A 26,377-nucleotide genomic window follows, 5' to 3' on the forward strand; every position below is an offset into this window, starting at 1 on the left:
GTTCGTTGAGGCATGAGCACCTGGGAGCAGGGACAGACCTCCCTCAGCATGGGGACTGGAGGCTGCCACATGAATCACTGCCAGTTCTGGTTAAACGTGGTCTCGCTTTTGCAGCCCCCTCCCCCAGCTGGGCTAGGCAGTAAGCAGGCGTGGGCACAGGCTGTGCAGGCAGGGTGGCAGAGGAAGGAGGGAACAGGGGCATCCATGGAGTCACACAACAGGAACACTTTAATGACCTGTCTAGCTCTTGCAAGATCGTGCTGGCACAGCATTGTACTGTCTTGCACCAGCATCCTGGAGTCCTGGCCCAAAATCCTCCTGCAGCTGGACAGAGCCCACCAGGACCCCAGGCAGACAAGGAGAGCAGTGCGGCATTGCTCCAGTAACCCCCTGCAAGCTCCTGAAGGGACCGTGCCCACTGGGCTGCATGCGCAGGTGGCTTACAGGCGAGTGGCAGCGATGGTCTTTTGGGAGGGAGCTGCACTGAGCGCTGGGGAGCTGGCTGGTGATGCGGCCAAGGTGTCCTGTGGGGCAGGGCCAGTTTTTGTGCCCTGCAGTGTTTCTCTTCCCTTTAGTAGCTCCACAGCTGCTTTCTCCACTTCATCCAGCTCCAGCTGGCTGCTGGCTGCCATCTCATCCCTGGTCACTGCTACGAAGGATGGGTCACAGGCCAGAGCCGCAAGGCCCCCAGAGATCAGAGCCTGCAGCAGAGGATGGAGTCACAGCCCAATGTGTGCTCAGTCTGTAGAAGTGTCCCTGGCTGTAGGCAGCCCACCCTCACCTTCTTTTCCCTTGCTGCCCTCTGTGCTGGCACATACCTGCTGCTCACCTTTGTAGCTAAGCTTTGCCCTCCAACCTCCCAACTTGGCATGAACATGGCACCCCTGCCAGCCCCTTTCACTCCCTGGCAGTCCTGACTTTCCCTCTATCAGGCTGTGCCCCTGCCTTACCTCCTGAATGAGGAAGATGATGGCTGGGGTGGAGGATGTGCTTGGATCATCACTTTTACCCTGCTGGTACCCTGAGCTGGATGCCATTCCCATCATAGTGCCATCCTCTCTGGTCAGCTGGGCAAGAGGAGCAAAGAGCTGTAGACCGAGCTTGGGCAATGACCATGGAAGATTTCTCCCATGTTAATGCAGAGATTAGCATCTCAAGGGGGACATCCCACATCAAGTACTGCAGGTACTGTCCCCAGCCTGGACATGCACTCCCATCCTGCTGGACCTCCTGAGTCCAGGGCACCACCCACAATGGGACCAGCAGAGCCGTGTGGGCAGGGAGAGCTGGGAACCAGCCCTTATCTCCCGCCCTGGAACTTGCCAGACAATGAGGCAATGTGGCCAGCCAAGGGCAGAGAGGTGAGTGTGGGAGCAAACCTGTTGCATCCCTTTTTTTCTACCCTGGCTGTGGAGGCACCTGGGGAGCCAGAGAAATGCTGCTTCGAGCTGTCCCAGCTTGGATGAGCACTCCATGCCTGCTGCAGCAGTGGGGTGGGGGCCTGGCTCCTTCCCCAAGCTGATCAGAAAGGAAAACTCCACCAAAGCTGGCTTCATGGTGGGGAGACCTAGAGACTGGCTCTTCCCCAGCATGGCTGTGATAGCCTTTCCCAGGAAGGGAGAGAGGTTCACCCATGTCCCCTGCATTGCTGCCTCTGGACATACATTGACCCCTTTACCTCCTGGGGGAGAAGGTGCAGCCCTGATGATGGGTGACCCCCAGAGGTGGCTCCTCGCCTCCTGCTCAGCTTCCGTTGCAGCCTCTCCATGGGTAAGGCGTGGTTGGGCTCTGGGAGAGGGAAAGGTGGGGACATCAGATGGGCACAAAAGCAAGGAAACCACTGCCACCCAAAGCTGGGAATGGGTTAACTAGACTGGGAGAACCAAAGGGTTTAGGAGTTCAGGACCAAGTGAAGTCCCAGCCCTGCCCACTGCCCTGTGCTGGCTCCTCACCCACAGCTGGGAGGGAGAAGTTCCTGCTTGTGGAAATGAACATGGTCTTGTGGCCCTGCTGCCCAGGGGTGTCCAGTCCTCCCCCAGCCCAAGGCACTGGCTCCATGCTCCATCACCCCAGAGGGTGGGAAGGTGGGAGGAGGGTCTCCTGGAGCTCACAAGACAGGTCCAGCTGTGCTCAGGTCTCTCAGCTAACCTCCAAGTTGTTGAGGTCTTCATCTCCTCCTCCTGCCTGCCAACATCAGCCCCTTCCCCCTACTTTGGCCCTTGGGCTGGTCCAGATCACCCAGCAGAGGAACGATGCTGAGACTCACCCCGTGCTGGATGCCTGGGTGATACTGGCACCGACTTCCTCAGCACCTCGTCCTCGTACTCCATCCTGGCAAGGGCAGGCAGATGGGTCAGCCTGAGCAGGGACCACGTGCCGAGACCAGCTCCACCCAGGGGTGCAGCCCTCCCCACCTTCTCCAGCCCGGGGAATGCAGCTGGAGGGACAGACCAGGAGGGGCACTTGGGGTGGATGAACAGGGTGGAGACCCCAAGATGTAGGATCAAAAACACCCTCTTACATTTGTCACCCTTGTCCCTTTCACCTGTGCCCAGGCAGGTGCTGGTGGCCCCTACCTGGGCCTTGGCACTCAGAGATTGGCATGGAAGGGGGAAGGGTTGTTCCTGCAATCTCTGGAGTCCTGCTGTCCACCTTGATCCTCATGGCATCGAGGCGAAGGAATGATGGGAAGGACAAGAGGGGAGTGTAGGGAGTCATGCACACTGACATGCGGAGCCACACACCAGCCCTGGAGCTACTCTGCATGTTCTGGGGACATCTCTGGGAGTGCCAGGCTGGGATCCGGGCACCAGCAAGGGATGTCTGCCCTCCCTGCCCCTTGTCTGAGCCCTGGCTCACACCCCAAGGGTTGAATTTCTGCACAAAGGTCCCGTGTCCACGGACCCAATTTCACAGCTAGAGCTCGATTCCTCCCTGAGTCTGCAGGGACCTCGCTGCTGCAACTCAGCCACTTCTCCAGACCTTAGCCATCCACGAAGAGGCCCTGGGCAAGACCGACATGCAGCCAGCCACAAGCCCTGCTGGGAGCCACTGAGCATGGCCCAGTTCTGCCCCTCCTCGCTTGCCCACGCGAGGCTCACCAGCGCTTACCCCTCCAGCCAGTCGTTGCTGTTGGCATTGTTGATGTTGGTGTTGCCTTCCTGGGGGAAGTCATCGAGGAAGACGGGGGAATCGAGGTCCTCACTGCCCACCTCCATGAACTGCAGGGGCCTCTGGCTGGCCACGTGGGGCTGCAGGGGGCTGCTGGGCTCCAGGAAGCTGTCGATCTGGCCAAACAAGCCACCCGTCCTCTGCAACCAACAGGGAGGGCATCAGGGGAGGCCTGGAGCTCTGGGCTGCTCTGTGGCCATTCCCATGGGAGGAGAAATGTGGGGGTGCCTGTGGGAACAGCAGTCTTTCTGCTTGGGCCTTGCAGACTGCATGGTTTCAAAAGCCTCACTGCCCAAGTGGGGAAACTGAGGCACTGGGGGGTGATGGTCACACAGCAGCACTGGGATGAAAGCCAGCCCCGTGCATGACAAATCCTGCCACCTCTTTGTGACAGCCTAAGCCAGTGGCACCTCTTCACACAGCAGGAGGTGCAACCCTGCAACACCACAGCTGCCCAGGCTGCCTCAAAGAGTGGTAAGTGGGAAGTGAATCTGTTCCTGCTCTGGTGATGATGACACCTGAGCAGTCCTGACTTTGCCTGGCAGAAGGTGTGACTGGGGCCCTCCAAACCTGTGGATAAACATTCATCACACCCCTTCCAGGCATATGAGCAGGGTCCTTTTACAGAGGGGAAACTGAGGCAGAGTCCAGGTTGCCCAGGATGACTCACTCAGGATGTCCTGATACTCTGGGAAAGAAGTGCTGATCCATCCTTGTGGTCCAACCCATCTTTCATGGTCATGCTCACCTCTGCAGACTGTCCTCCAGCTGCTGGTAGCCATGCTGACCCACCACCACCACATCAAAATGGTGGCTGGGTGGGACCACCACCACCTGGGGTGCCCTGAGGGCTACACTCACTCTGTATATCCCTTCCTCCATGGCAGCCTCCACCATTGCTCTTTCCAGCTCCTCCTCAGCAGTCAGGTCCCCAGAAATGGCCCGATGGATTTCAGGAGCAGCTTCTTCTTCTATGCTCCTCAGCCCAGCCTGGTGGGGACAAGAAGGCATGCCTGGTTGTGGCCTGGCCCCACCACCCCTCTCACTTTGGGCTTTGGAAAGGGAAACATGATCATAGAATCATAGAATCATTAAGTTCGGAAAAGACCTCTAAGATCATCAAGTCCAACCACCAACCCAACACCACCATGCCCACTAAACCATGTCCTGAAGTGCCACATTTGCATGGTTTTTGAATACCTCCACTGATGCAGGGTGGGCAGTCTTGGTCAGCCTGTTTCAATGCTTGACCACTCTTTCAGTAAAGGAATTTTTCCTAATGTTCAATCTAAACCTCCCCTGGAGCAACTTGAGGATGAAGCACGCTCACCTGGTAAGCCAGGTTGCCCTGCAACTGGCTGGCTCTATGCTTGGTGAAACAGCTTCTGGGCTAATGCTGTCCCACAAAGGGGTATGCTAAGGACAGCCTGATGATAGGTTGGGCTGGTGATGGCCAAGGGGTAGCTGTGCCTTTGTCCCTGATCTGGGGATACCTGATCTGGGGCCTGGATCTCTTCCTTGCCTTGCACCTTTGGGGCCTGGTCTTTTTATCTCTACAAGTTATTTCCTTCCTACTAGGTCAGGAGAAGCTGGGGACATCCCAGCTGCTCTGTCCAGGCACATAAATCCTCTCCCATCCCACTATGACAGCATCCTACTTAGCTGCTGTGCAGGCTTCTCTGGCTGCACTGGTCCAGCCACATCTACCCCTTTCCACCTGATGTTGCATTAGGCAATGAGAGATGATACAAGGAGCACCAGGCACACAGAACTATCTGCAACACTGCTAAGGTAAGGAAAGGGAAAAGGACCTGAAAATGGAGCAGAATAGGTGGATAATGGCCTGGATGAGCAGCATTTGGCCCAGACATTGGTCTGTGGTGGGGGTTTCCAGGTCTGAAAACTGCTTGGTGAGGCATCAGACCCTGCTAAGCCCTCTCTGCGGCTGACATCAGCGGGGCAGAAAGTTAAAAATCTCCTTTGTTTTTGGAGTCACCTGCACCCTGGAGACTAGGGTCACCCTCAGTGGTGGAGTGCTCACAGTCAGTTCAGTGATGGTTCCCTTGGGGCCACCTCATTTCCAGAGCCTGAGGCACAGATGTCCCTATGTGTCATTGCAGCTCTGTCTATCTAAGTCACCCTGGCCTTTCCTGACCTGGGAGAAGCCTCTTCCCTGATCTGCAGAGCTCCCCACCACAGCCTGCCTGTCCCCAGGAAGGGTCAGCCTTCCAACACCACCCACATGCTACCAACCTGGATCTCAACAGGGTTCTTCTTGGGCCGGTACCCGTAATACTCCTCCTGGCGCTTCATGAACTTCCTGAAATGCTCTTGGATGAGGAAAGTAGCATAGAATTTGCCCACTGTCACCTCGTCATCTGGAGGAGATGAAAGCAATCTGGTGATACTGCACATCACAAGGCCCCAAGTTGCTGGAGCAGCTGAGACCCCAACCAGGGGTCCTTGCCTCTCTGGGAAGTACCACCAGGTGACATACCTCCAATAGGTGGGATGACCTGGTCCAAAAGCTTCATACTTGTTCGCTTCCAGATTTTTTTTATAATGGCTCTAAGCTCTTCATTAGCCTGCTCAAAGTTACCTGCAAGAAAAGCGAGCAGGACAGAGTGGTTCATTCCTGGGAGAATGTGAACATGAGTGAAGACAAAGCATATGAAAACCTGGCCAGACTCCTCTAGGGTGTGACAGGTCCTCTGAAGCCTCCTCACCCACAAAAATGAGCTTTGTAAGAATGAGGCTTTGATTTTAGCAAAAATACTTTAACTATGGAGTAAGCAAATGGGTGGAGCATTAGTGCCACTGTCTGTTCTGCTTAACAACAGATTTCGACCTCCCCTTTGGTGCTCTCCCAGGCTTTGCCATTCCTGTTCACCTGCAATCCCAGTCTGTCCCCATGTGTGCTCTGAGATCTCCTGTGCTCCTCCCAGGGCTGCCTGCACTGTGCTCAAGACCACGTTCCTCACCCCAGTTGGAAGGAAGGCACCTGTGCCATGCTGCTGGAAGATGCCAGCCCCAGTGGCCCACCACTACTCAGTCTCACCTCCTGCCAGAGCTGGCTGCCCCAGAGCTCAGCCATGGAGCTGCTTGTGTGATATTGCCTAACCCACAGGTATGGAAACAAGTTAGTGTGGCATCTTCCCAAAGCAGGGCTTTGCAAACCATGTTGCTGGTGAGGAAGGAGATGAAAGCAATTCCTCCCCAACACAGCTAAATTCAAAGAGGATCCATCCCCTTCCATTTCAATCTGAGATTATAAATACATGGGAAAACACAAAACTGAAGCAGGTGGTGCTATGCTGGGAGCAGGGGGAGATCAGATGACACTGAACAGTGTGAGAAGGGAGGCCAGTGGCTGTGCATTGTGGCAGGGATAGCAACTGGGTCAGAATCCCTCCTGAGCTGTTCAGGGTGAAGTTCCACAACTGGGGTGGCATTGGTTCACTCTTCAGGGCTGCAACACACGTGCCTGCAACTAATAATGTCCTCCAGGCTTGGCCTGAGCAGCCCCATGCATGTGACCATGGTCTCTGGTCCAATGAGGTGATTAATAGCATGAAGCCAAGGGTTGCACCAGAGGATCTAGCCCCATAGGCAAGTGCCCTGAGGTCCCTGGGCAGAGTGGGGGAACAGTGTGTAACCAGCACCCTACAGCACAAGGAGAGGGTCCCCCCATCAGGTCGTGGAGGCAGACAAAAGCATCACTTACCTTCTGTCTTGATCTTGAGGGCTGTCCTCACCAGTGCAAAGAGGGTTGCATTGAAGGTGACGGTGCCATCGCTGTTCAGGGGCATGTTCATACACACTAGACGCTGCACAACAAACCAAAAACTGTGACCCTAGGTGGTAGAGGAGGCTGGCAGCTCCCCACAAACACACGGCCTGTCCCGGCCCGAGGGCAGACACGCTGGCCGCAGAGAGGCTCTGCTTGGGGCACTGAGCTGCCGGCCAAGGAGCCCTCCCAGCTCCACCCGCTCTGCCCAGGCCCACGGGGCTCTGCACCACCACTTGGCAGCACATGAGCCAGGGGCAACATCGTTTATCCTAGCCAGCCAGCTAAAGCAGACTGAGCTGCAGGGAGAGCCAGATCAGATCCATGGAAATAACCCAACACATGGGGCACTGGTGCCATGGGAGACAATCATAGAATCATAGAATCATTTAGGTTGGAGAAGACCTTTAAGATCGAGTCCAACCATAAACCTAACACTGCCAAGTCCACCACTAAACCATCTCCCTAAGTGCCACACCTACATGTCTTTTAAATACCTCCAGGGATTGTGATTCAACCACTTCCCTGGGCAGCCTGTTCCAATGCTTGATAACACTTCCAGTGAAGAAATATTTTCTAATATCCAATTTAAACCTCCCCTGGCACAACTTGAGGCCATTTCCTCTCATGTTATCACTTGCCATTTGGAAAAAGAGACAGACACCCACCTCACTACAACCTCCTTTCAGGTACTTGTAGAGACCAATTAGGTCTCCCCTGAGCCTCCTTTTCTCCAGACTAAACAACCAGCCAGCAAGAGACACAGCATTGCTCTCAGGGAGACAGAAGTCATTCTGCATTGTGGTTCACCCTCCAAAAAGTGCCCCAGGCTTCTGTGAGGGACCTGAGGATCAAACTTCCTAATGAATTTGTTTACACCAGTGCCTGAGTGGTTTACATGTGAGCCTCACACAGGCCCTGTATTTGTGCAGAGTGAGCTAAGCCAAGAAAAGTGTACTCATGCCTACAGAGTGGGTGTTTCCAGCTCCCTCAGTGCTATCAGCCCTTGGAAACAAACTTCTATAGCCCAGCTGATGTGGCCAGGTACTCAGGCGCAGCATTGCCTTCCTGCACCAGATGCAGATGTGGGGCTTGAGAGTCCCTCTGCGCTGAGGGCTCCAGGTCAGGCAGAGACCAGCCCTCCAGTGCCATTCCCCTCTGTGTGGGGGTTAGCACAGGCAAGTCCTTATCTTCAGGAGCCTGAAACACATCAGTTCCATGCAGGTTAACAGCATCTCCCCTTGCCCCCAGAATACTCCCCTCCATTAAACACAAGAGGTCAGAGCATGCATATAAACCATGACACTGGGAAGCTGGCTGGATTGTCAACCTCAGCCTCCCTGGGGAGGATGCAGAGGGAAGAGGATGCTTGAGGAAGGTGCTCCTGTGCCCACACACCCTGCCACCCCCTTGGCTCTTACCTTACAAGCTACACGGTGTGGGCAGAACTTCCCAAAGCCCAGGGGAGGTTGGATACGTCTCAGAAGAGTCACTACGTCCAAGTGTTTGATTCTGCCCCTGTGAAGGCAACAAACTACATCAGCAGTGTGGAGGAAGACACAAGGGACAGTGGTTCAGGCAGGGGCTGGGTGGGTTCATCCTTGTGGCCTGCCCCGTGCTCTTTCGGTGGGCAAATCCCTACACTTCCCTATGCTCCTCTTGGGAAAAACAGCTGTTCCCCACGGTGCCAGACAGCAGATAAAGGTGAGCAGTGGCATGGGAAGAGTTGACAGCATCATCAGGGCTGGATGAAGAGGGGACTGGAAGTCTTGTGTCCCCAAACATCCTGATGGCTTGTATCAGCCCTGGAATACACTGGCAAGTCCACATCCACCTCTGAGATGCTGGAGTCTAACTCTTAGACAGTGCCACAGCTCACACTGCTACATGTCTCAGGGCAGACCACCCCAGGCTCTCCATGGACCACTCACTCCTTGCTACTCACTTGGCCTCAGGGTCGTACTCAGCCCAGATCCGTTTGAACTCATCCAGGTGATGGGGCCCAAGGATGGACCAGTCACGTGTGAGGTAGTCAAAGTTGTCCATGATGACGGCCACAAAGAGGTTAATGATCTGAGGGTAGAGGAGCAGGTGTGAAGGATGCAAGTTAGGGCAGGTCCCCGGGCAGGACAGTGACAGCCTTCACAGCTGGCAGCACAGAGCAGGGCAGCACTGCCCACGGGCCCCAGCCAGGGCCATGGGAAAATGGAGGCAGATGTGTTTGGGAGGAGAAGGGGCTTGGGTTCCCCTGGAGCCAGGGGATGCTTCGGATCACCCCATGCAGGGACAGGCCTCCCACGTGAAAGGCTGCAGCAGGCACAAGGCTGCTCTCTCCACCCTTGCAAGAGACAACACAGACACATCTGGATGGCAGCACATGGGGGCTGTGGTAAAGCTGGGGCCCACAGGAGTGCAGTGTCAGGTTTACAGCATGGCTGGGTAGATGGACTGCAAGATGATGCCCCTAGGAAGACGATATTGTGGGCTCAACCCCATGAGATGCAAGGCTAACACAACACCAGGGGCTGCCCAGGGCCAGGATGGGGGTGCCGATGGGAGCCCTGTGGGACCCAGCATACCAGGAACGCGCAGAGCATGTAGAAGCTGATGAAATAGAAGTAGGCGAAGCCCGTGCCGCAGGTGTACTCCTCGCCTTCGTCAAAGTCTGACTCAGGGTCGCACAGCTTGCCGTAGCTGCAGTCCAGCAGGATCTCCTGCCAGGCCTCGCCGGTCGCACACCTGGGGACAGGGGATGCCTACTGGTCCCTGCCTGTCCTGGACATGAGCTGGGAGTGGAGGGAGGGCAGTGGCCAGCCCAGTGCACAGCGAATGGGGAGCCACTATGAAAGGAGCGGTCAGGATCCTGGGCTTGCTGTGCTGCTGTGGGAAGTCTGCTACTGAAAGCTTCAAAGTGAAGTGTCTGGAGTCAAGGAAAGCTTTGGGTTGAGTTCTTGCTTTCCCTTGTCTTTCCTCACAATTCACTAATTAAAATCCAGTCTGGGAAGGAAACATTCAGAATAGAAACCCCAAAGTGCCCCTCTCTTGCAGCTGAGCCACACCAGGCAAACCAACAGCCACTCCTGAAATACTTCTACTGCCACAAGAGATTTTTCTGTAGGGCAAAAAAGAAATCAACTATAGAAATGCTGGTCTTCCTCACTCCAAGCTGGTGGGGGTCCCACATCGACTCTGAGCCCAGCTCCCTTCCAGAGCTGCTTGCTCACCAAGACAAGACTGACCTGAAAAGCAGCAGCACAGCTTGTGGAAAGGTTTGGAAGTTGTTGTTTCGGTTGATCTGGGTCCCATCCACCATGGCAATCTTCCCAAACATCTGTAAATCACATTGTCAGGTCCCCAGCACCCTTTCTCAAAGGTCAGGTCCCAAAGCACCCCTGTCCCTGAGCTCCTCTTCCTCTTGTTTACTTGGCTTTGGGTGAGATGAGAGTATGGGTGCTCTGTGGCTTATGAGCTCCTTGGACATTCCTGCCTGTGCTGAAAATGTCTATGCTGCACTTCACCTGGGCCAAGGAGACAAGGTCTTATGAACCAGGCATGAGCACTGGTGACTGTGTGTCTAGGTTGTGCCATTGACTCTGAAAGTGCTGTTTGCTGCATGCCTCAGCTGCCCTAGCTGCAGCCTGGGGATGGGAGGAGGCTGCTGGGGCTGTAAGTGTTCTTGGAGACTAGGATAAAATGTCCCGTCGTGTGCAAAGTCCGAGGGAGTGCCTGGCAGAGGACCTAGTCCCTCTCCATCCCATCTCCCCAGATACTATCAGGCTCAGGGCATCTGTTCAAGACCAAATCCCACCCCTGTGCCTCTCACCTGCATCCCAATCACAGCATAGATGAAAAAAAGCATCACAATCAGCAGGGCTACGTAGGGCAGAGCCTGTGGCAAAAGGACCATAGCGCATGTGAGACACCAGCCCAGCATCAAGGCAACCCAGGGACAGGAGGTTGGGTCTGGAGCCACCTTGTGAGGTCAGCATCAAGGCCTCCATGTGAGGACAGCACAGCTTACTTTCTGCCTGTTCCTCCAATCACCCTCCTGCTAGACCCACTCTCCAGTTCTCATGCATGGAAGGCTTATGCCAAGCCCCAAAGGAGCACTAGGTCTCTGCAGCTGGGATGAAGGCTGAGCACAACCCAGGGATGGCCAGGGCTGAGGGAGCTGGCCAGGCCCAGGGTCTGTATGCTGAGATGCTGCAGCATGCCCTTGAGTTACCCACTTGGTGCAGAGCCCAGGCTTGCTGGGACCAGGGTTCACGGGCCTGGGCAGGCCCAGCCTGCTTGCTCAGCCCAGCTGTGACACATGGTGGTGTCAGCCAGGGGGACCCTCCACATCTTCCCACCCATACAGGCAATGTTCTCCTACACAGCACAAGCTTCTGCTCCAGTCTGAGGCCAGAAGCCTGCCAGCACTGGAGCTTGGTGCCTCTACCTGGTGAGGACAGACTGCTCGTCCAGTTAGCCTAAGGATCAGAGCTTACTGCCAGCTCAGGGCACGTGCTCATCTGGGAGAGGAGCACTGTTCCTCACGTACCTGGAAGGACTTGATGAAGGTCCACAGGAGGGTCCTCACACCTTCCCCCCGGCTCAGCAGCTTCACCAGCCGCATCACCCGGAACAGTCGGAAGAAAGTGATGGAGACACGGGAGTTGTCATCAGAGTCCTGCAGGCAGAGCACAACACTTGGAGGGCAGTGGGTGCTGATGCCTCCAGGCAGACAAGGAGTAGTCTAGGTCCTGGGGGATGAAGGGTAACAAGACTCCACCACCCCAGGCACCAGCCATGGTCCCCACAGCCCTTGCCTGCATGGAGGACCAGACTGCAAAGGGGATGTTGCTGGTACTTTCCCTCCAGTCTTCCCAATGAGTTTATCTCTCCAGCCCCATTGTCTCACACGTCTGCCCTCCAGCCTGCTCGGGACCTCTGGTTACGGGTATGAGAGCAATCCCATTATCTAGGGGGATGGGTCACTGCAGGGAGAAAGGCATGCTGTAACACAGGCTGGAGAGCTGTGCTGTCCACTGCATGCCAGGCAGGGCCACCCAAGGACAGGCTCACCATGTGGGACACTCCCACCTCAGGGCCTATTTGTAAAGTGAGCCGTCAGCCAGGGACCAGGCACATGAAGGGTTAATGATGGCTGTTTAAGCACAGAAAGATTGTTTTGAGACTGTTCCAGCAGGGCTTCCATGAACCAAAGAAGGGACTGAAGGCAGGATGGCTCTGGGGGGCCTCTGCCCAGTGTCACTCCTACCTGCAGTGATGCCTACTCTCTTGGAGTGGCTGTGGGCCCCCCCTTGGAGGGGCAAACAGCCATGTTCCAGGGTGGGGGACTCCTGGGTTCAGGGCAGAATGGACAGGCAGGAGGCAAGCCAGCAAGCACAGCTCCTGGGCTCAAAGGGCCAGGTTTTGTCTGGGAGTACTTGGGACATGGGCAGTTGGAGATGCTGGGGGCTCAGTCACCTGCTCCCTTGGTTGCTCCAGCACGGCACAGGCTCAGCCCCTGCCACCAGGAACCATGAGCAGACCCTCCTGGCCTCCACCAGGCACTGTGCATCATGACTCCATCAACGCTTGGGATGCCTTTCCCACTGCCCCCTCAGCCTCCCAGAGCTTTACTGCTGCCCTCAGATTCCCCTCGCTCCCATCATCCAGCTCACCAGCTCCCAGCTATTTCAGGTCAACAAACCCCAGCTGTAAACACCCCTCCCAGCAGCACCATCTTCCCCAGTCTAGCATTTCTTAGTTCCCAGGGCTGCACTGGAAAACACCATCTCCTCACCCCAGCCCTCTTTCTTTTGCCTTTTGCTCCTAGTGCCTAGTACCTGCCCAGCAAGCATGGTGGTCAGGAACATCTCATCAGCTCCAGTGCACCATGCCCCCACCACCGGGGCCTGGGTAGTGCGCAGCGAAGGTCAGCTTGCCCTCCACAGTTCCCAGTACCAGGGCCCTGGCACCCCTGGGAAGAGGCTCCAATGCATGGGACCCTGCAGCCAGCCCCTCCCCATTTTCAGAGCTCCTATGGGAGCTCCTATTGGCCAACCCAGAGGACCTCTACCCCACTGCACTCCTACCCCACTGCACCCCCATGGTGGTCTAAGCCACCAGCACAGGGTTTGGCCTGCTCAGCCCCCCAGCACATCAGGCCAACAGCCATGGGACACAGCCAGCTCCCTGGGGGAAGGCACAGCACAAGAGTCACCCCTCTAACCATTTTTCCAGTTAACAGTGTCAGAGGTTGGATTCGTGCAGGCAAATCCCTTCAGGCCCTACACAGACATGGTGATGGTCAGAGGAACCAAAGCCAACTGTCCTGCCCTCAGCAGCCAGGGACACCATTGTTAGATGCTCCATTGAGGTGAGATATCGTAGTGCTGGGGGTGGATGGCAGGGCTGAGCCAGCAGATGGGACCAGGAGGGCTGGGGAACAGCCCAGCATATGTCATGTGGGAAGGGTATCTGTGTGTGGGGTGTCTCGCCCCAAGTCCATCTCAGCAAGGGGAGAGCTACATCCCAGAGAGAGCAGCTGGGTCTGGTGTGTCTTAAAGACATGCAGGACACATGCAAACACCAGACATGGGCACGCTGGCATGGCCATGGGCAGCGAAGGAGAGAGGGGCACACCGCAAGCACATGCAGCTGATATTTACAATGCTATCACAGCCTCCGCCAAGGCAGTACAATCCGCCACTGGATGCAAGAACAGTCTGCCAAGAGAACAAGAAAGTCAACAGGAGAAGTGAGGCAGGAATGAGAGGGAGGGAGGGATGGGTGGTTGCAGAAGAAGAAGACACAGACACAGAAGAAAAAGTAAGATGGAAATTGGGGACAAGGGGAGGGGGAGGACAAGCAGAGACCCGCCACCACTTGGGCTCACGGACAAGGTGATGTGACTTTTGAGGAGCAGAGGCAGCAGATGGATGGCCAGGGAAACACACCGATCATGAGGGACTGACTTATCCACTTCTGTGCCCCGCTGCATCTCACCTGCTGTGACATATAAGTCTGGGGCAGGGGTGTATGGGCCAGGAAATCTGTGCCACACCTCAGGACTGTGTAATTTTACTACCTCCCATGGACACATCCAGGGCAGGCCCAGGGCTGTGGCAGGTGGGATCTGGAGGCAAACTGACCAGCTCAAGACAACCCATGGGTCCTCCACAGCAAGCCAGGCTGCTCTAAGCTGCTTGGACACCCAAGACAAAACTGGTGGAGGTTTCCTGGGAGCAAGCACCAAGACTGGTAGTCCCATGTGTTGGCAGGAGGTAAACCACTGCCCGGCACCCTTTATCCACTAACCGAGAGGCAGCAACTGCTGGTCTGCATGCACATCGGGGCACGCAGGGCACACGCATTCACACGCAGAGGAGCGCTCACTCACACACACATGCACATAAACCCTTGAGGGTCCTCAAAGCTAGCTGGAGACACACTCCTCTGCAGAGAGCCTGGGATACTCTGGGGCGAGGGGACTCCTTCCCAGCACAGACAACAACACCTGACACTCGGTGGGGTGGCCCAGCCCCAGTGACCCCTGCACAGACCAGGATGTTCCTGGGCACACAGCCAGTGATTGCAGGAGTCTTTGGCAGAGTGGGAGGGTTGGCCCTTTTGAAGGGGCTGAGCTTCCAGGGCAGGCAGTGGCAGGAGTGACATAGCAGCAGCAGCATGGACGCTGCCAGCCCCCTGTGCTGCAGAGCTTGGGGTAGCACTGCCACAGGGGCCCCCATTCCCACTTCCCTCTTGCCCCACACTCCTCAGTACCCCTCTAGGATCTGGGGGAACTCAATGATTGAACAGCCATAAGGATCTGGCTGTGGTGGCTAGCAGAGGGCTCCTGACAGCAAAACTTTCCCCACCACCTCACCCTGACAGCCACACACAGAGACATGAGGGAGGAGAAAAGAGGCAGAATGGAAAGAGAGAGGAGGAGAGGACAGACTTTGCAAACTAGTCTCGCATGCCTGGGTGCCACCAGGAATGGCTCAGCTGCTGCGAGGTATCATCCTGCACTGTGGTGCAGGCTTGTTTTGTGAAGGTCACCGTCCTGAAAACACAGTAGCCCCCAAGGTCTGCCTGTGCTGGCAAGATGATCTATGATGGGTGTGGTGTTTGCAAACAGCTCCTGGGGACGAGAGGTAACAGACCCACCTTGCACTGACCACTCAGCAAGGAGACTTACCAGAAGGGGAGGTGAGGTTGCCCTCCTGCCGCTTAAGCCTAATCCTGCACATCACCGGATGGCTCGGAAAAGCTTGTCAATTCTTGGAGAGATGTGGGATGGATGGAGAAGAAAGCATATGGAGGATGGTAGGGCTGCCATGAGGGTCTCTGCTACCAGGAGGGGACATAGATGGTCACTGGGGCATGAGACCTGCCAGAGCAGGACTGCCTGTGATGGATGCCCCTGAAGAGCTTGGGGAGGGGAGACCAGCACTGCTAGTGCCCCAGCACCCAGACCTGGGGGAGAGGACCAGGGAAGCTCAGGCCATATAGGACCGTTCTTGAAATCCTGCCTGGCTTTCTGCACAGCCCTACCACTGCCAATGGTGTTGTGGCACACAGATCAGTCCCTGCCAGCCCAGCCAGGGCACCGGACTCCTCCTGGTGCCTGTGACCTGTGTTCCTAGGCATCCCCACTGACCCATGGCCGAGCACAGTAGTACCTCAGCATCTGTGCCAACTGGCCTGGTCTCTTGCTGCACAGGGGCTGAAAATCTCTGCCCAGTGCAGGGCCTTGAGCACCCTTTGAACTTCATTTCTGAGCAACAACAGGATGGGGAAGGAGGTAGCGCACTAGAAAATGATACTCTACAGGCAATGGGAAACCAGGTCACAGGTGCAGAGAGCTGTGGGGGGCAAGGATGGGGTCCTGGAGGACCTGGTGACAGATGAAAGCTGCTGGCTCTGGCATGAAATCTGCGAGCTTGTCAAGGCTGAGAAACCCAGAGACTAGAGGACGGCAGTAATGACGTGCAGGGCTGTGCAGGAGGAGCATGTTGCTGTCACAGGTGAGGAAGGTGGATGGTTTTGCTCATCCCAGGTCTGTAAGGCCTGGACCACCCTCCAGAGAACAAGATGACTGCCACCAAGGGCCCCTGAACACTCTCTGCTCCCCGGTGCAGAGAACGGCTGAAGGTCCCCCTGTGCAGGGATGGCAGTGGCAGCACCTTTGCCAGACACAGCCCTGCAGTACATTGGAGCTGGCAAGCCCTGCTCCTGAGAGTATATGGCATGCGAAGTCAGAGAGGGTTAATCTATAATCTACGCAATTCTACAGCTGCTTCTAGAGTTACTGTCAGATCTGCTAAATGCGGCACATGACTTCCTGGTGCAGAGGGGCATTTTCAGTGCTAGACATGGGGTGTGGATGTCTCAGTGCTATGAAAGGCAGTGGCAGGCTGGCTTCCTAGCACTGCTCTGAAAATGCTCCCAGCAGAGTGCTTACCATATAGCCACTGCCTGTAGCCACCCAGCCATGCAGTTTATATGGAGTAGAGCTTCTGAAATAGTGTATAGAGTATACACATGCACACATATACAGTCAGTATGTGTATATGTATGGATTGCTGTATAAAGAGACACACGCAAAATAAATGCCTTGAAATTTGTTGTGTCTGAATCTTCCCCTGGCATGGGACAGCAGTGTCCTGTGGGTACAAGGAGCTGTGGGAATCCTTTTTCTTCCCACCTACACTGATCTGAGACTGGACATGTGGGTGACTGCCTGTCCAGGTGCATGCATGGGGAAGACAGGCAGGGTGAGTGAGGCAGAGGCTGGCAAGCATCCTGATGCTCATGGTCCAGCCCTGAGTGAGTAGGACTGTTTTCCATATGATCCCAGTGCCTACAGATTCAGGGGAAGTGAGGAGAGGGGGCAATGAAACATGTTGGCTGACTGGGGATGGTCATCTATGTTTAAACAGTGCTTTAAGGTCCACAGGGCCATGACTACAATCTCCACAAACACTCATACCATGGGCTGATCCTGGCTTGTCCCTCCTCAGAACGAAGCAGAGAAGGGAGAGAGGAGAGGACACCAACACTCTGCAGAGCTGGACACCACACCAGCATCCCTGTCTTGCCCCAGGGCAGGCACTGAGGCACAGCCTCAGGCATCTGCCAGCAGCTGTGCTCTGTGGGGACACCCTTGTGCTCAAGCAGCCTGACACTTACGTCAATCTCGCTGAGGATAACGTCAATGATGCTGCCAATCACTATGAGGAAGTCAAAGACGTTCCAAGGGTCCCCGAAGTAGCCCTGCCAAGGAAGAGCCAGAGAAGAGGAGTGAACACCCAAGGGTTAAATCAAGGAGGAGAAGGATGCCAGAGTCCAGAGGAAGGAGTGCCAGAAGGATCACTAGTGACCTCTGGCACCTCAGGGAGAGCCAGAAGAAGGGATGGTGGTCAGACTTGGTACCCCCTTGGTAATGGTATGAAATGAGGAGGGTCGATCGAGGTGGCTAGAGCTATGACCCCACCAGTGACAGATGACCCTGAAGATGGGAACAATGTCCGGCTGGATTGGGTTGGATTTGACTACCAAGGGCAGCCCTGACAAACAGTAGTCCTTCCAGAAACTCACAGGTCCTGCACATGGGGGTCCCAAAGGGTCTCACAAGGAGAAGTTCTCTGGAGTTGCAGGCCTGGGAGTGCTTGTGCTGGAGAGATGCCAAATGTAAGGTAAATGGACTCCCCTGGTCTGGCCTGAGGCCCTCTCCTGCTCTCTGGACCGTGCCCTCCTCTCACCTTGGCTTTAAAGGCCATGAGCTTCAGGATCATCTCCAAGGTGAAGAGGATGGTGAAGGCCACATTGAGGATGTCTGAGATGTGGTTCATTTCTGCAGACTGGTTGTAATGCTGAGCAGAAGGCAGAAGGAGCCACGTTAGCCCATGGCAGGTCCAGCCTCTGTTGTGAGCTCAGAGGTGCGTGCTGGATGCAGACCCCCCTCCCACAGACCTATGCCTCAACAACAGTCAGCAAAAAGGAAATCTCCCCCCTGCAGCCCCTTCTCTGGGCTCCCCACATCCAACCAGGCCCACTTGGCCCCTAGCCCCAGGGTGCTGAGCACACACCATGAGCTTTGCAGTGTAAGGAAACACCTCCCCAGAAGCTCTCTGGGAGGTGGCAGGACTGAGCTAGCCCATCTGCTGCCGTGAACACCCCTCCCCGACCTGTGGTGGGCACTGTGCCCCTTACCTGCATGCCCAGGCAGATGGTGTTCAGCAAGATCAGGAAGAACATGAGGTACTCGAAGTAGGAGGAGGTGACCACATACCAGATCTGGTACTGATAGGGGTTCTTGGGGATGTAGCGCCGCAATGGGCGAGCCTTCAGCGCATACTGCACACACTGGCGCTGGGGAGGGGAGGGCAGGTGTCATCCCACAGCAGGGCACAGGGCAGTGCCAGGAGCACAGGCACAGAGTCAGCATGACTGGCAACACTGCACATCCCCACAGACACAAGTTGGATCTCCCCCTTCTCTCTCAGCCCAGCAACATGGGCCAGGGACAGCAATGGTTCAAGTATCTGCCGTGCTTTCTGCAAATACAACCCCAGAGCACCCACATGGGACCAAGTTTCCAAAGCCACCGCTTGCCTCCAAAGATTGCCATGCTGCCCTTGTACTGACCACTCCAGTCCTGAGCCTGCCTGGTTATCACAGCACTTTCCCAGGGTCTCTCTGGACTGCCCAAGAGCAGCCTGAAGACATCACATGCACAATGAAAGGGGCACTGAGTTTTCTCTCTGCACCTGGGAGGTGCTGAGCAGGCCCTTTCCTCCCCAGCAGGCCAAGGCCATCTCTGCTGGGTTCATGTATGGCTCACATCACCGCCGGCACCCTGCTGCCTCTGCAGGCTTGCTCAGCACATGAGCATGCCAGCACCTCCTCTGGGCCAGCAGGCATCCCTGCCTAGCTGTGCGCCCCAGCACATGCCATGTCCTCTGCCGATGCCGGCCTCACTTCTGCTGCTTTCAACCTTGATGTCCCCAGCCAGAATCATAGCATGACAGCATCACAGAAGGGCTGACAGTGGAAGGTGCTTCTGGAGATCGTCTAGTCAAAGTTCCCTGCCCAAAGCAGGGACAGATAGAGTATGTTGCCCAGGACTGTGTCCAGTTGGGTTTTGAATACCTCCAAAGATGGAGACTTCACAACCTCTCTGGGCTTCCAGTGCTTGACCACCCTCACCATAAAAAAGGAGTTTTTTATGTTTAAATGGAATTTTTTGTTTGCTTCAGTTTGTGCCCCATTGCCTTTTGTCCTATCACTGGGCACAACTGAGAAGAGCCTGGCTTTGTCTTCTTTATACCCTCCCATTAGGTATTTATACACATAGATAAGATCCCTATGAGCCTACTCTTCTCAACACCAAACAGACCCAGCTCTCAGCCTCCTCTTGTAGGACTGATGCTCCAGACCCACAATCATCTCAGTGGCCCTTTGCTGGACTCACTCCAGTATGTCCATGTCACTTTTGTACTGGGGAGCCCAGAACCGGGCACAACCCTCTGCTCCAGCTCAATCTGGGCACCCTACCTGCACCAGAAGGCCCGTTGCCTCATTCTGGTCCACTCTGCCCTTCCCTTGGAAGGCTTGTGTTGTGCCAGGGATGAGTCCAGCTGACCCTGCCCCAGCAGCACACAGACCTCAGGCAGGTTCAACTCATCTGTGCCAGTAGTGCCACCACTAAGGGCTGATCCAAATCAGCAGCCCCAGCAGTGCCAGATTCAGGGCTGGTCCACCTTGACCTGTCCCAGCAGTCCCATTACCTGGTTCTTGTCCAGCTCACAGTTCTTGTACTCGCTCTCCCCCTGCTCCTGGAAGGTGACAATGACAAAGCCCACAAAGATATTCATCATGAAGAAGGCAATGAGGATGATGTAGATGATGAAGAACATTGCAATCTCCACCCGGTAATTGTAGATAGGGCCTGTATCCTCAGCATTAGTGTCAATGGCCATGTATAGCAGCCTACAGAAGGGAAAGCAGAGACCCTAATTAGGTGGGAAAGACCATCTCTCCTCCTGAAGGTTACAGAGAGCTCTGGGGACATCTGAAATCCAACAACAGTAGGACAGGGCCTGCTGGGATGACCTTGTCAGCTCCACAGCCACCACCAGGATGCCTAGCCCTGCTCCTCAGCCTAGGCAGCTCTTCTTTCCTTACCATGGTAAAGGCCTGCAGCAGTGACTTGGTCCCAGCACACAACCCATCCCTCAGTAGGCCCCATGCACAGCCAGACTCACTCTGGCCAGCCCTCGAAGGTGGAGACAGTGAAAAGTGACATCATGGCTGAGAAGACATTGTCGAAGTGGAAATTGCTGTGCAACCAGACACGCTCCTGTAGCTCAATCTGCGCGGGGTCTCCGTCCACGTAGTTGATGAAATAACCCCTGCAGCAGAAGGGATGCAGTGCTCATCAGGCAGGGGCCCCTTTCAGATCACCCTGTGCAGTGCTGGCCCAGGGCTCTTTGCTCCCTGAGAGGTAGGATGTCCCTGTGCTTGTTTCTGATTTATCCCAGGGTGAGGGAGAACAGCACAAGACCACGGCCCCACTTTTTTTATGCAACATCCCCACGCAGGAACAGAAGTGGCCCCCGCTACACACACCTCTCCCCTACCTGGCCACTGCCCTGCTGGGGCTGAGCTGCAAACAGCTCTTACCTGCATTCCTTCTCCGTCATCTTGGATGGATCTGTGCATCTATAGAACTTGCCCTGCATTTAACAGAGATCAAGAGAGGCTATGCTTTTGCTGTGACTTCGGAAGCCCTGGGGTGCTTTGACTTTTTCACAGTTCACAGTCAGTCCCTACCCTGCCTCCATGGTGACTCTGGCACCTGCCTCCCACCACTGCTGGCTTCCCCACTCTGCATGCCAATGGAACACAGTTCACAGGGTGTTTCAGGGGCCATGGCAGACCCTGAGGTCAGTCCCAGGCTAAGACAAGTAAACGTTACCTAGTGATGGGAACAAATCTTCCAGGGCCCTGAGGTGAAACCTATCTGGGCCATCCTACCTGGGAGCTAACTATTTGGAAAATAGGGAAGAAAGCAGTATCAATAGAATTAACTGAAAGTTAAGGTACACTGACAGGTCTGCTCAGTCTGCAGAGTGTCCTGAAAGCTCTTGCCACATCAGCTGGGAATTTAAGCTCAATTATTAGAACAAAGTTGAGCGCAGCTAGGGCCAGCTGGGTCTTGGAGCAGCCAAGGCCCACACAGCAAGCATGGTGCTGTGAAAAAGGAAACACTTTGCATCTAAACTACAGAGGAAGTCAGAAGCCCTTGCCACCTTAGAAAGGGAGAAACTGAGGTACTAAGTGGGGTGAGGCAGCTGGTCCCTTCACATGTGCTGTCTGGACCCAACAGTACCCTGGGTGTTCCCTGCCCTCCTCCCACTGCAGAGTCTCCTGCCGGCAGGTCTGGTGCAGTCAGGTCTTCTTGCAGAGCACAGAGAGTACAGCCTGTGCTGACCTCAACGCTAGGAGACACCACCCCCAAGGGCTATGACTGGGAGTCTGTCCAGCATGTGCCTGAGCAGAATGTTGCTCCTGCCCACCTGAGACACCTCTCACCTTGAAGAGCTGGACCCCAATGCAGGCAAACATGAACTGCAGCAATGTCGTGACGACCACAATGTTACCGATAGTCTTGATGGCCACGAATACACACTGGACCACATGCTGTGGAGGTCAAGAATGGTGCGCACATGAATATGACTAGGGTAAGTCCCTGCTGTGTGTCCCACACCCTCTCACTGCAGGGATGGACCTCAGGAAGACTGGGAGCCTGCTGAGAGCAGTAGGATGGGGCAGACCCCTTCCACAGATGCGAAGGGAGAATTGTGTTCCTGGCTCTGCAAACCCCACAGAGCACGATGCCTGTTACATAACCTCCCATGAGGACTCCCATGGGCTGAGGACCCCCAGCCCGCACCTCCCTCTTACCTTCAGCCCCTTTGCCCTGTTAATGGCTCGCAGAGGCCTCAGCACCCTCAGCACCCGGAGGATCTTCACCACTGAGATGGCACTGGACCTAAGGAGGGAGGAAGAGATGAGATGTGATTCCCTGCCAAGGCCACCCTGGCACAGCCCTATCAAGCAGCCAGGGAGGCCAAGCTGAGACCAGGGGTGAGAGGCCAGGTATGGCAGAGACATACAGATGTCACAAAGTCATCACCCCTCATAAGGCCAAGGGACACTGGCAGCTGGAGAAAGCAGCTCCAAATTGAATTCCTAATGAGTTATTAACCTTTGACACTCAAGGAGTTTGCCTCCCTGCCTCCCAGTTGTCCATATCCTGTGCCCCTAAGCATGACTTCATGGACAGTGACACATAGGCTAATGCCAGCCCTTGGACTGGCTGCTCCTTCTCCACCCAGCACAGAGAGCTGCAGCACCCCAGCTGCCCTGCCAGGCTAAACAGACCAGTGCCGACCCCGCGAAGCGTGGAGGTGCTTACTCAATTCCCATGGAGATGAGGGAGACAGCGACCACCAGCAAGTCGAGGATATTGAAAGAGTTCCTGCAGAAGGAGCCTTTGTGCAGGAAAGCACCATAGGCTGTCATCTAGGGAGCAGAAGGAGTTAGGAGAGGGACCAGGCAGGGCTCAGGAGCATGGGCCCTCCACAGCCCTGGGGTGGACAAGGGGCTTCTCACAGCTCCGTGGCCTGGGGACCCTATCCTGCTCAGACCTCTACATCTGCAGCCAGGCAGGAAGTTGACCAGCTGGAAATCCTTAGTACTGTACTGGCTGGAGACAAAACACTTCCCAGTAATTCAGCAAATTAAAGAGGAGACTTGGAGTGGGAGCAACATGCAGCAGCTGCTTGAATTACTGTTTTACTCCATGGATTTCCATTGCTTTCTCTTTCTCAAACTTTTTCTTAATGGCATGTCAGAAGGAAAATGCTGGTGCCATGGCCCATCTGTCCCTGTGTCACAGCACAGCTGACTCAGCCTGACCTCACTGGAAGGGACACGTGGCCTCTGGGGCAGGTCACGTACCACCTAGACTGCATGAACTCTGGGGATATGAGGATCAGCTGGCAGCTTCTCCTCACTGGGAACTCGAGCTTGTGCCCAAAAAGCCCATGGCCAGAACAGCCTAGACCCATGTGCTGGGTGACATGCATGGCCAGGACCATGAAGCAGAGGGACTCACCTTCAAGACAATTTCAACTGTGAAGACAGAGGTGAACCCAATGTCGAAGTATCCGAGAATCTGGGGACAAAAGCACCAGAACTGGATGAGATTTGGGTGACATGGGAAATTCAAATGTCCTGGCATTGTGGTTTTGCCCTCTACTCTGTGAACTAGGTAGCCCATCCAGCTCAACAGAGCCTGTAAACCCAATGCCAAGATGACTCCTGAATTTCTCTCAGCTTTGCTGATTTTCCCCAGTATATGATCCAACCTGCAGCCTGGGACCAAGCTCTCAGTTTCCAGGTGAGTGAGGCTTGACCTGATTCACTGGAAAGCATCTGATTTCCAAAAGCACTCAGTGCCCTGGGAAGCTGTCTCACACAAGACCTCCCAGTCCCTGCCAGACACGGCAAGGGTGCAGACCCATTTGTGCCTCATGTGGCTAGACCTGCGGCTACCACTGCTCCATGCCGGTAGCATTTCATGGTGCTGCACACACCAGTGGTCCAGTTTGCCACCTCATGGGATGTCCCTATCCCCAGTAAGCCACCACAGCCTTGAACCAAGGTAATCTCGCACACCCTGTCAGGTGGATCTCTTCACCCAGAAGTAAATTGAGAAGTGGAGCAGTAAAAACTTGTCCCAGCTGTGCCCTGAAGGGAAGACACAACCAGCCTCTCCTCTCAGAGTGCATTGCCCTCCCAGAGACAGGGATGGTCAGTTACCTGCCTAGGCATGTCAGCTGGCAAATAGGTCTCTGCTTACTGGGAAGCTGGGGGTCACCATGAGGTCTTCCCTACCCATGCCAACCCTCCACAGCTACATGGGCACCTGGTTGCGGAAGGACTCGGCCCGGATGGGATCCTCAGCTGCCAATGAGATGCTGCTGAGCAGAATGAAGAGCAGGATGAAGTTGGTGAACCAGGTGGCATTGACAATTCTGTGGCACAACATCCGAAACCTGCCAGGGACAGAAACGGCATGAGATGCTGTGAGGAGCCAGAGGGACATCAGGTAGGACCATGGTAGCCTGTAAGAGGGTTATGGCTAAACCTTGAGGACAGGAAGGCCCTAGGCATGAAGGGATGTCTGTGCCAGCCCTTCCATAGAGAAGACTTTTTCCCAGTGAGCTGAGTCCCTTCAGAGCTGGCTGTTACACACAAGTAGGACCCCATTGGGAAGAGTCAGTGCCAGAGGTACCCAAGCCAGGCTGGGCTTCACAAGGCAGGGAGAAAAGTCAGTGCCTACTTGTTGGTTGGGCTGAAGATGAAGAAGGAGCTCGCTTCAGGCATGGGCACGGCCTTCTCTTTCAGCTGTAGTTCTGCGAGGGGACGTGGCCGAGGACTCAGGGGGATTTCAGGCTCATCTTCCTCATCATCACCTGCAGGGTGGCCACAAGGAGGGAAAAGGAAAAAATCACCCAGAGAGAGGGAGGGAATGTGACGTTATGGACAATCCTCTGATCCTGTGATCCTGATTTGGCATCTGTGCCAGAAGGACCTCAGTACCCCACAACTGGCAGAGGGTCACCACACCCTTCATTCCTCACACAGCCAGGGTTCTGGCACCATCCCTCTGCAGTGCTGCCCCAGCTTTCCTGTTGCCCTGACAGAGACAAGTCTTACCTGGGAAGTCTGCAGAAGGGTAGGGGTCTTTGATCTCATTGACATTGGATTCAAATTCGTCGACTTTTAACTGAAACAAGGGAGAGACAGAGAGGAGGACATGCAGCTGCGTGTGCCACTATTAGTGCCAAATGTTGCAAGTTGGCCAGACCCTATCATCTTGGAAGCCATGTGGGGCAAGCAGTGTCTCTGCATTTGGCCCATACAGCACCAAGCACATGGAGTCCTGGCCCAGGATGGAGCAGGGTGAGGGGAAACACCTCAGAGATGCTGCAACTTGAACAAAGAGCAATACCAAGAAGATGGGACAGGGGCATGTGTCCTGGGTAAGAGCCTGGGAGGCCATGCATCTATACTATGGATGGAATAAGACATGGGGTGACTCCTGGGTGAGTTCCCATGGGGCATCTCTGGAAAGTAGATAGGCAAGTAGCTGCTGGCCAAACACTTATAAGAGGCAGCTCAGCACACAGTCAGCACAGCTGAATAGAGGGTTTTGCATACAGTGGGTGCTGGTGTGGATATAAAGGAGGTCTGGAATGCTGCTGACCTGCTCTACTCCCCTCCATACTGCTGCACACCAGACCATTCCAACCACTGACAACTGGCTGTAGCCAAGAAAATGAATCAGAGGAAAAGGATCCCCAGCAATGGACCTGCTTCACCAGGCAACTTGTCCTGCCTGGGCCCAGAGAGCCCCCATCACCAGAGTATGCTAAGGTGAGGAGTAATTCTGGCCCAGAAGAGTCCAGATCCAGGCTGGCTCCAAGCCTTTGTCAGTCCTGACTGTTGGGAGGAGGAGCCTGGACCCTCACCAGGAGCTCCACAAGGCCCAGCTCCACCAGCACTGACCTTGGCTGTTGTGGGAATCCCTTCACCCTTCGCTTTCTGCTCAAGCTTCTTTGCCAGCATCTGCTTCTCATCTTCAGACTTCTCTGGGTATCCTCTGAGCAGAGAGGAGAGGAAAGCAGGAACTGAAGTCTGGGCAGGGGCATGGGTGATGCCATTCTGTCCCCTCACACCAAAGCACCTGATTTGAGATCTCCGACAGCACTCACCTGGACATCTTCCGCCGCTTGCGTTCCTCTGCTTTGGCCTTCTGGGCTAAGGTCAGGCTCTCAGCCTCGGCCAGGTTATCAACTGCGATGGCCAGGAAGACATTCAGGAGGATATCTGGACAGACAGTGCTAAGGACATGAACTTGGTTCCCATGTGGAGGATGTGGCCAGAGCTGCCCATGGTCTCCATGGTGCCCTGAGAAACCTTCCTGGAGTTGAGCCCTTGAGATAACCCTGGCTGGTAATCCCTAACCCTGCACACATCCTTGTGAGTACTGAGCTCTGGCCTAACTGCCCTCTCTCTGCCTTAGCTCAGTCTGTCCATCTCAGTCTTGTTACTGCATTGACTGATGGTTGAATCTATGCTCACTGGTGATCCAGTGAAAGCCTTGTGGGCTGCTTTCCTCCAGACTCCAGACCCCAGCCACCACCAGTGCAAGCCCTGAAGCCTGTGGTTTTCTCCCCTGCTGTTCAGAACTGACAATCTTAATGCAAACAGTGAAAAGCTTAAGGAAGTCCCCCTCCCTGCCTTCATAGTCCTGTGTAGTTGATGCTATGGGACTGGGTACAGGGA

At 55.2% G+C, this 26,377-nt stretch overlaps 1 protein-coding gene across 2 annotated transcripts in view; it reads right to left on the reverse strand.

Annotated features, from left to right (window-relative positions):
* Positions 1 to 440: 440 nt before the first annotated feature.
* Positions 441 to 26,377, reverse strand: part of CACNA1S (calcium channel, voltage-dependent, L type, alpha 1S subunit) — a 49,309-nt gene continuing 23,372 nt past the window's right edge. Inside the window, exons 14-44 of one of the 2 annotated variants that reach the window (XM_010288577.1) lie at positions 25,804 to 25,918; positions 25,598 to 25,691; positions 24,746 to 24,815; positions 24,369 to 24,501; positions 23,952 to 24,081; positions 23,139 to 23,198; positions 22,437 to 22,543; positions 21,923 to 22,010; positions 21,551 to 21,658; positions 20,639 to 20,691; positions 20,221 to 20,367; positions 19,744 to 19,945; positions 18,167 to 18,325; positions 17,716 to 17,826; positions 17,144 to 17,227; positions 13,618 to 13,674; positions 11,502 to 11,630; positions 10,782 to 10,847; positions 10,198 to 10,289; positions 9,538 to 9,697; positions 8,904 to 9,031; positions 8,380 to 8,476; positions 6,896 to 6,998; positions 5,669 to 5,770; positions 5,425 to 5,549; positions 4,033 to 4,161; positions 3,112 to 3,311; positions 2,267 to 2,331; positions 1,679 to 1,788; positions 951 to 1,055; positions 441 to 701 (exon numbers count right to left, since the gene is read on the reverse strand). In XM_010288577.1, the coding sequence (XP_010286879.1) occupies positions 441 to 701; positions 951 to 1,055; positions 1,679 to 1,788; positions 2,267 to 2,331; positions 3,112 to 3,311; positions 4,033 to 4,161; positions 5,425 to 5,549; positions 5,669 to 5,770; positions 6,896 to 6,998; positions 8,380 to 8,476; positions 8,904 to 9,031; positions 9,538 to 9,697; positions 10,198 to 10,289; positions 10,782 to 10,847; positions 11,502 to 11,630; positions 13,618 to 13,674; positions 17,144 to 17,227; positions 17,716 to 17,826; positions 18,167 to 18,325; positions 19,744 to 19,945; positions 20,221 to 20,367; positions 20,639 to 20,691; positions 21,551 to 21,658; positions 21,923 to 22,010; positions 22,437 to 22,543; positions 23,139 to 23,198; positions 23,952 to 24,081; positions 24,369 to 24,501; positions 24,746 to 24,815; positions 25,598 to 25,691; positions 25,804 to 25,918 (3,590 nt within the window). Of the gene's footprint in view, positions 702 to 950; positions 1,060 to 1,670; positions 1,789 to 2,266; positions 2,332 to 3,111; positions 3,312 to 4,032; positions 4,162 to 5,424; positions 5,550 to 5,668; positions 5,771 to 6,895; positions 6,999 to 8,379; positions 8,477 to 8,903; positions 9,032 to 9,537; positions 9,698 to 10,197; positions 10,290 to 10,781; positions 10,848 to 11,501; positions 11,631 to 13,617; positions 13,675 to 17,143; positions 17,228 to 17,715; positions 17,827 to 18,166; positions 18,326 to 19,743; positions 19,946 to 20,220; positions 20,368 to 20,638; positions 20,692 to 21,550; positions 21,659 to 21,922; positions 22,011 to 22,436; positions 22,544 to 23,138; positions 23,199 to 23,951; positions 24,082 to 24,368; positions 24,502 to 24,745; positions 24,816 to 25,597; positions 25,692 to 25,803; positions 25,919 to 26,377 lie in introns of both variants that reach the window. The other variant, XM_010288576.1, reaches the window with a different exon arrangement.

The sequence above is a fragment of the Phaethon lepturus genome, unplaced genomic scaffold (assembly GCF_000687285.1).
Source record: "Phaethon lepturus isolate BGI_N335 unplaced genomic scaffold, ASM68728v1 scaffold11306, whole genome shotgun sequence".
NCBI classification, from domain to species: domain Eukaryota; kingdom Metazoa; phylum Chordata; class Aves; order Phaethontiformes; family Phaethontidae; genus Phaethon; species Phaethon lepturus.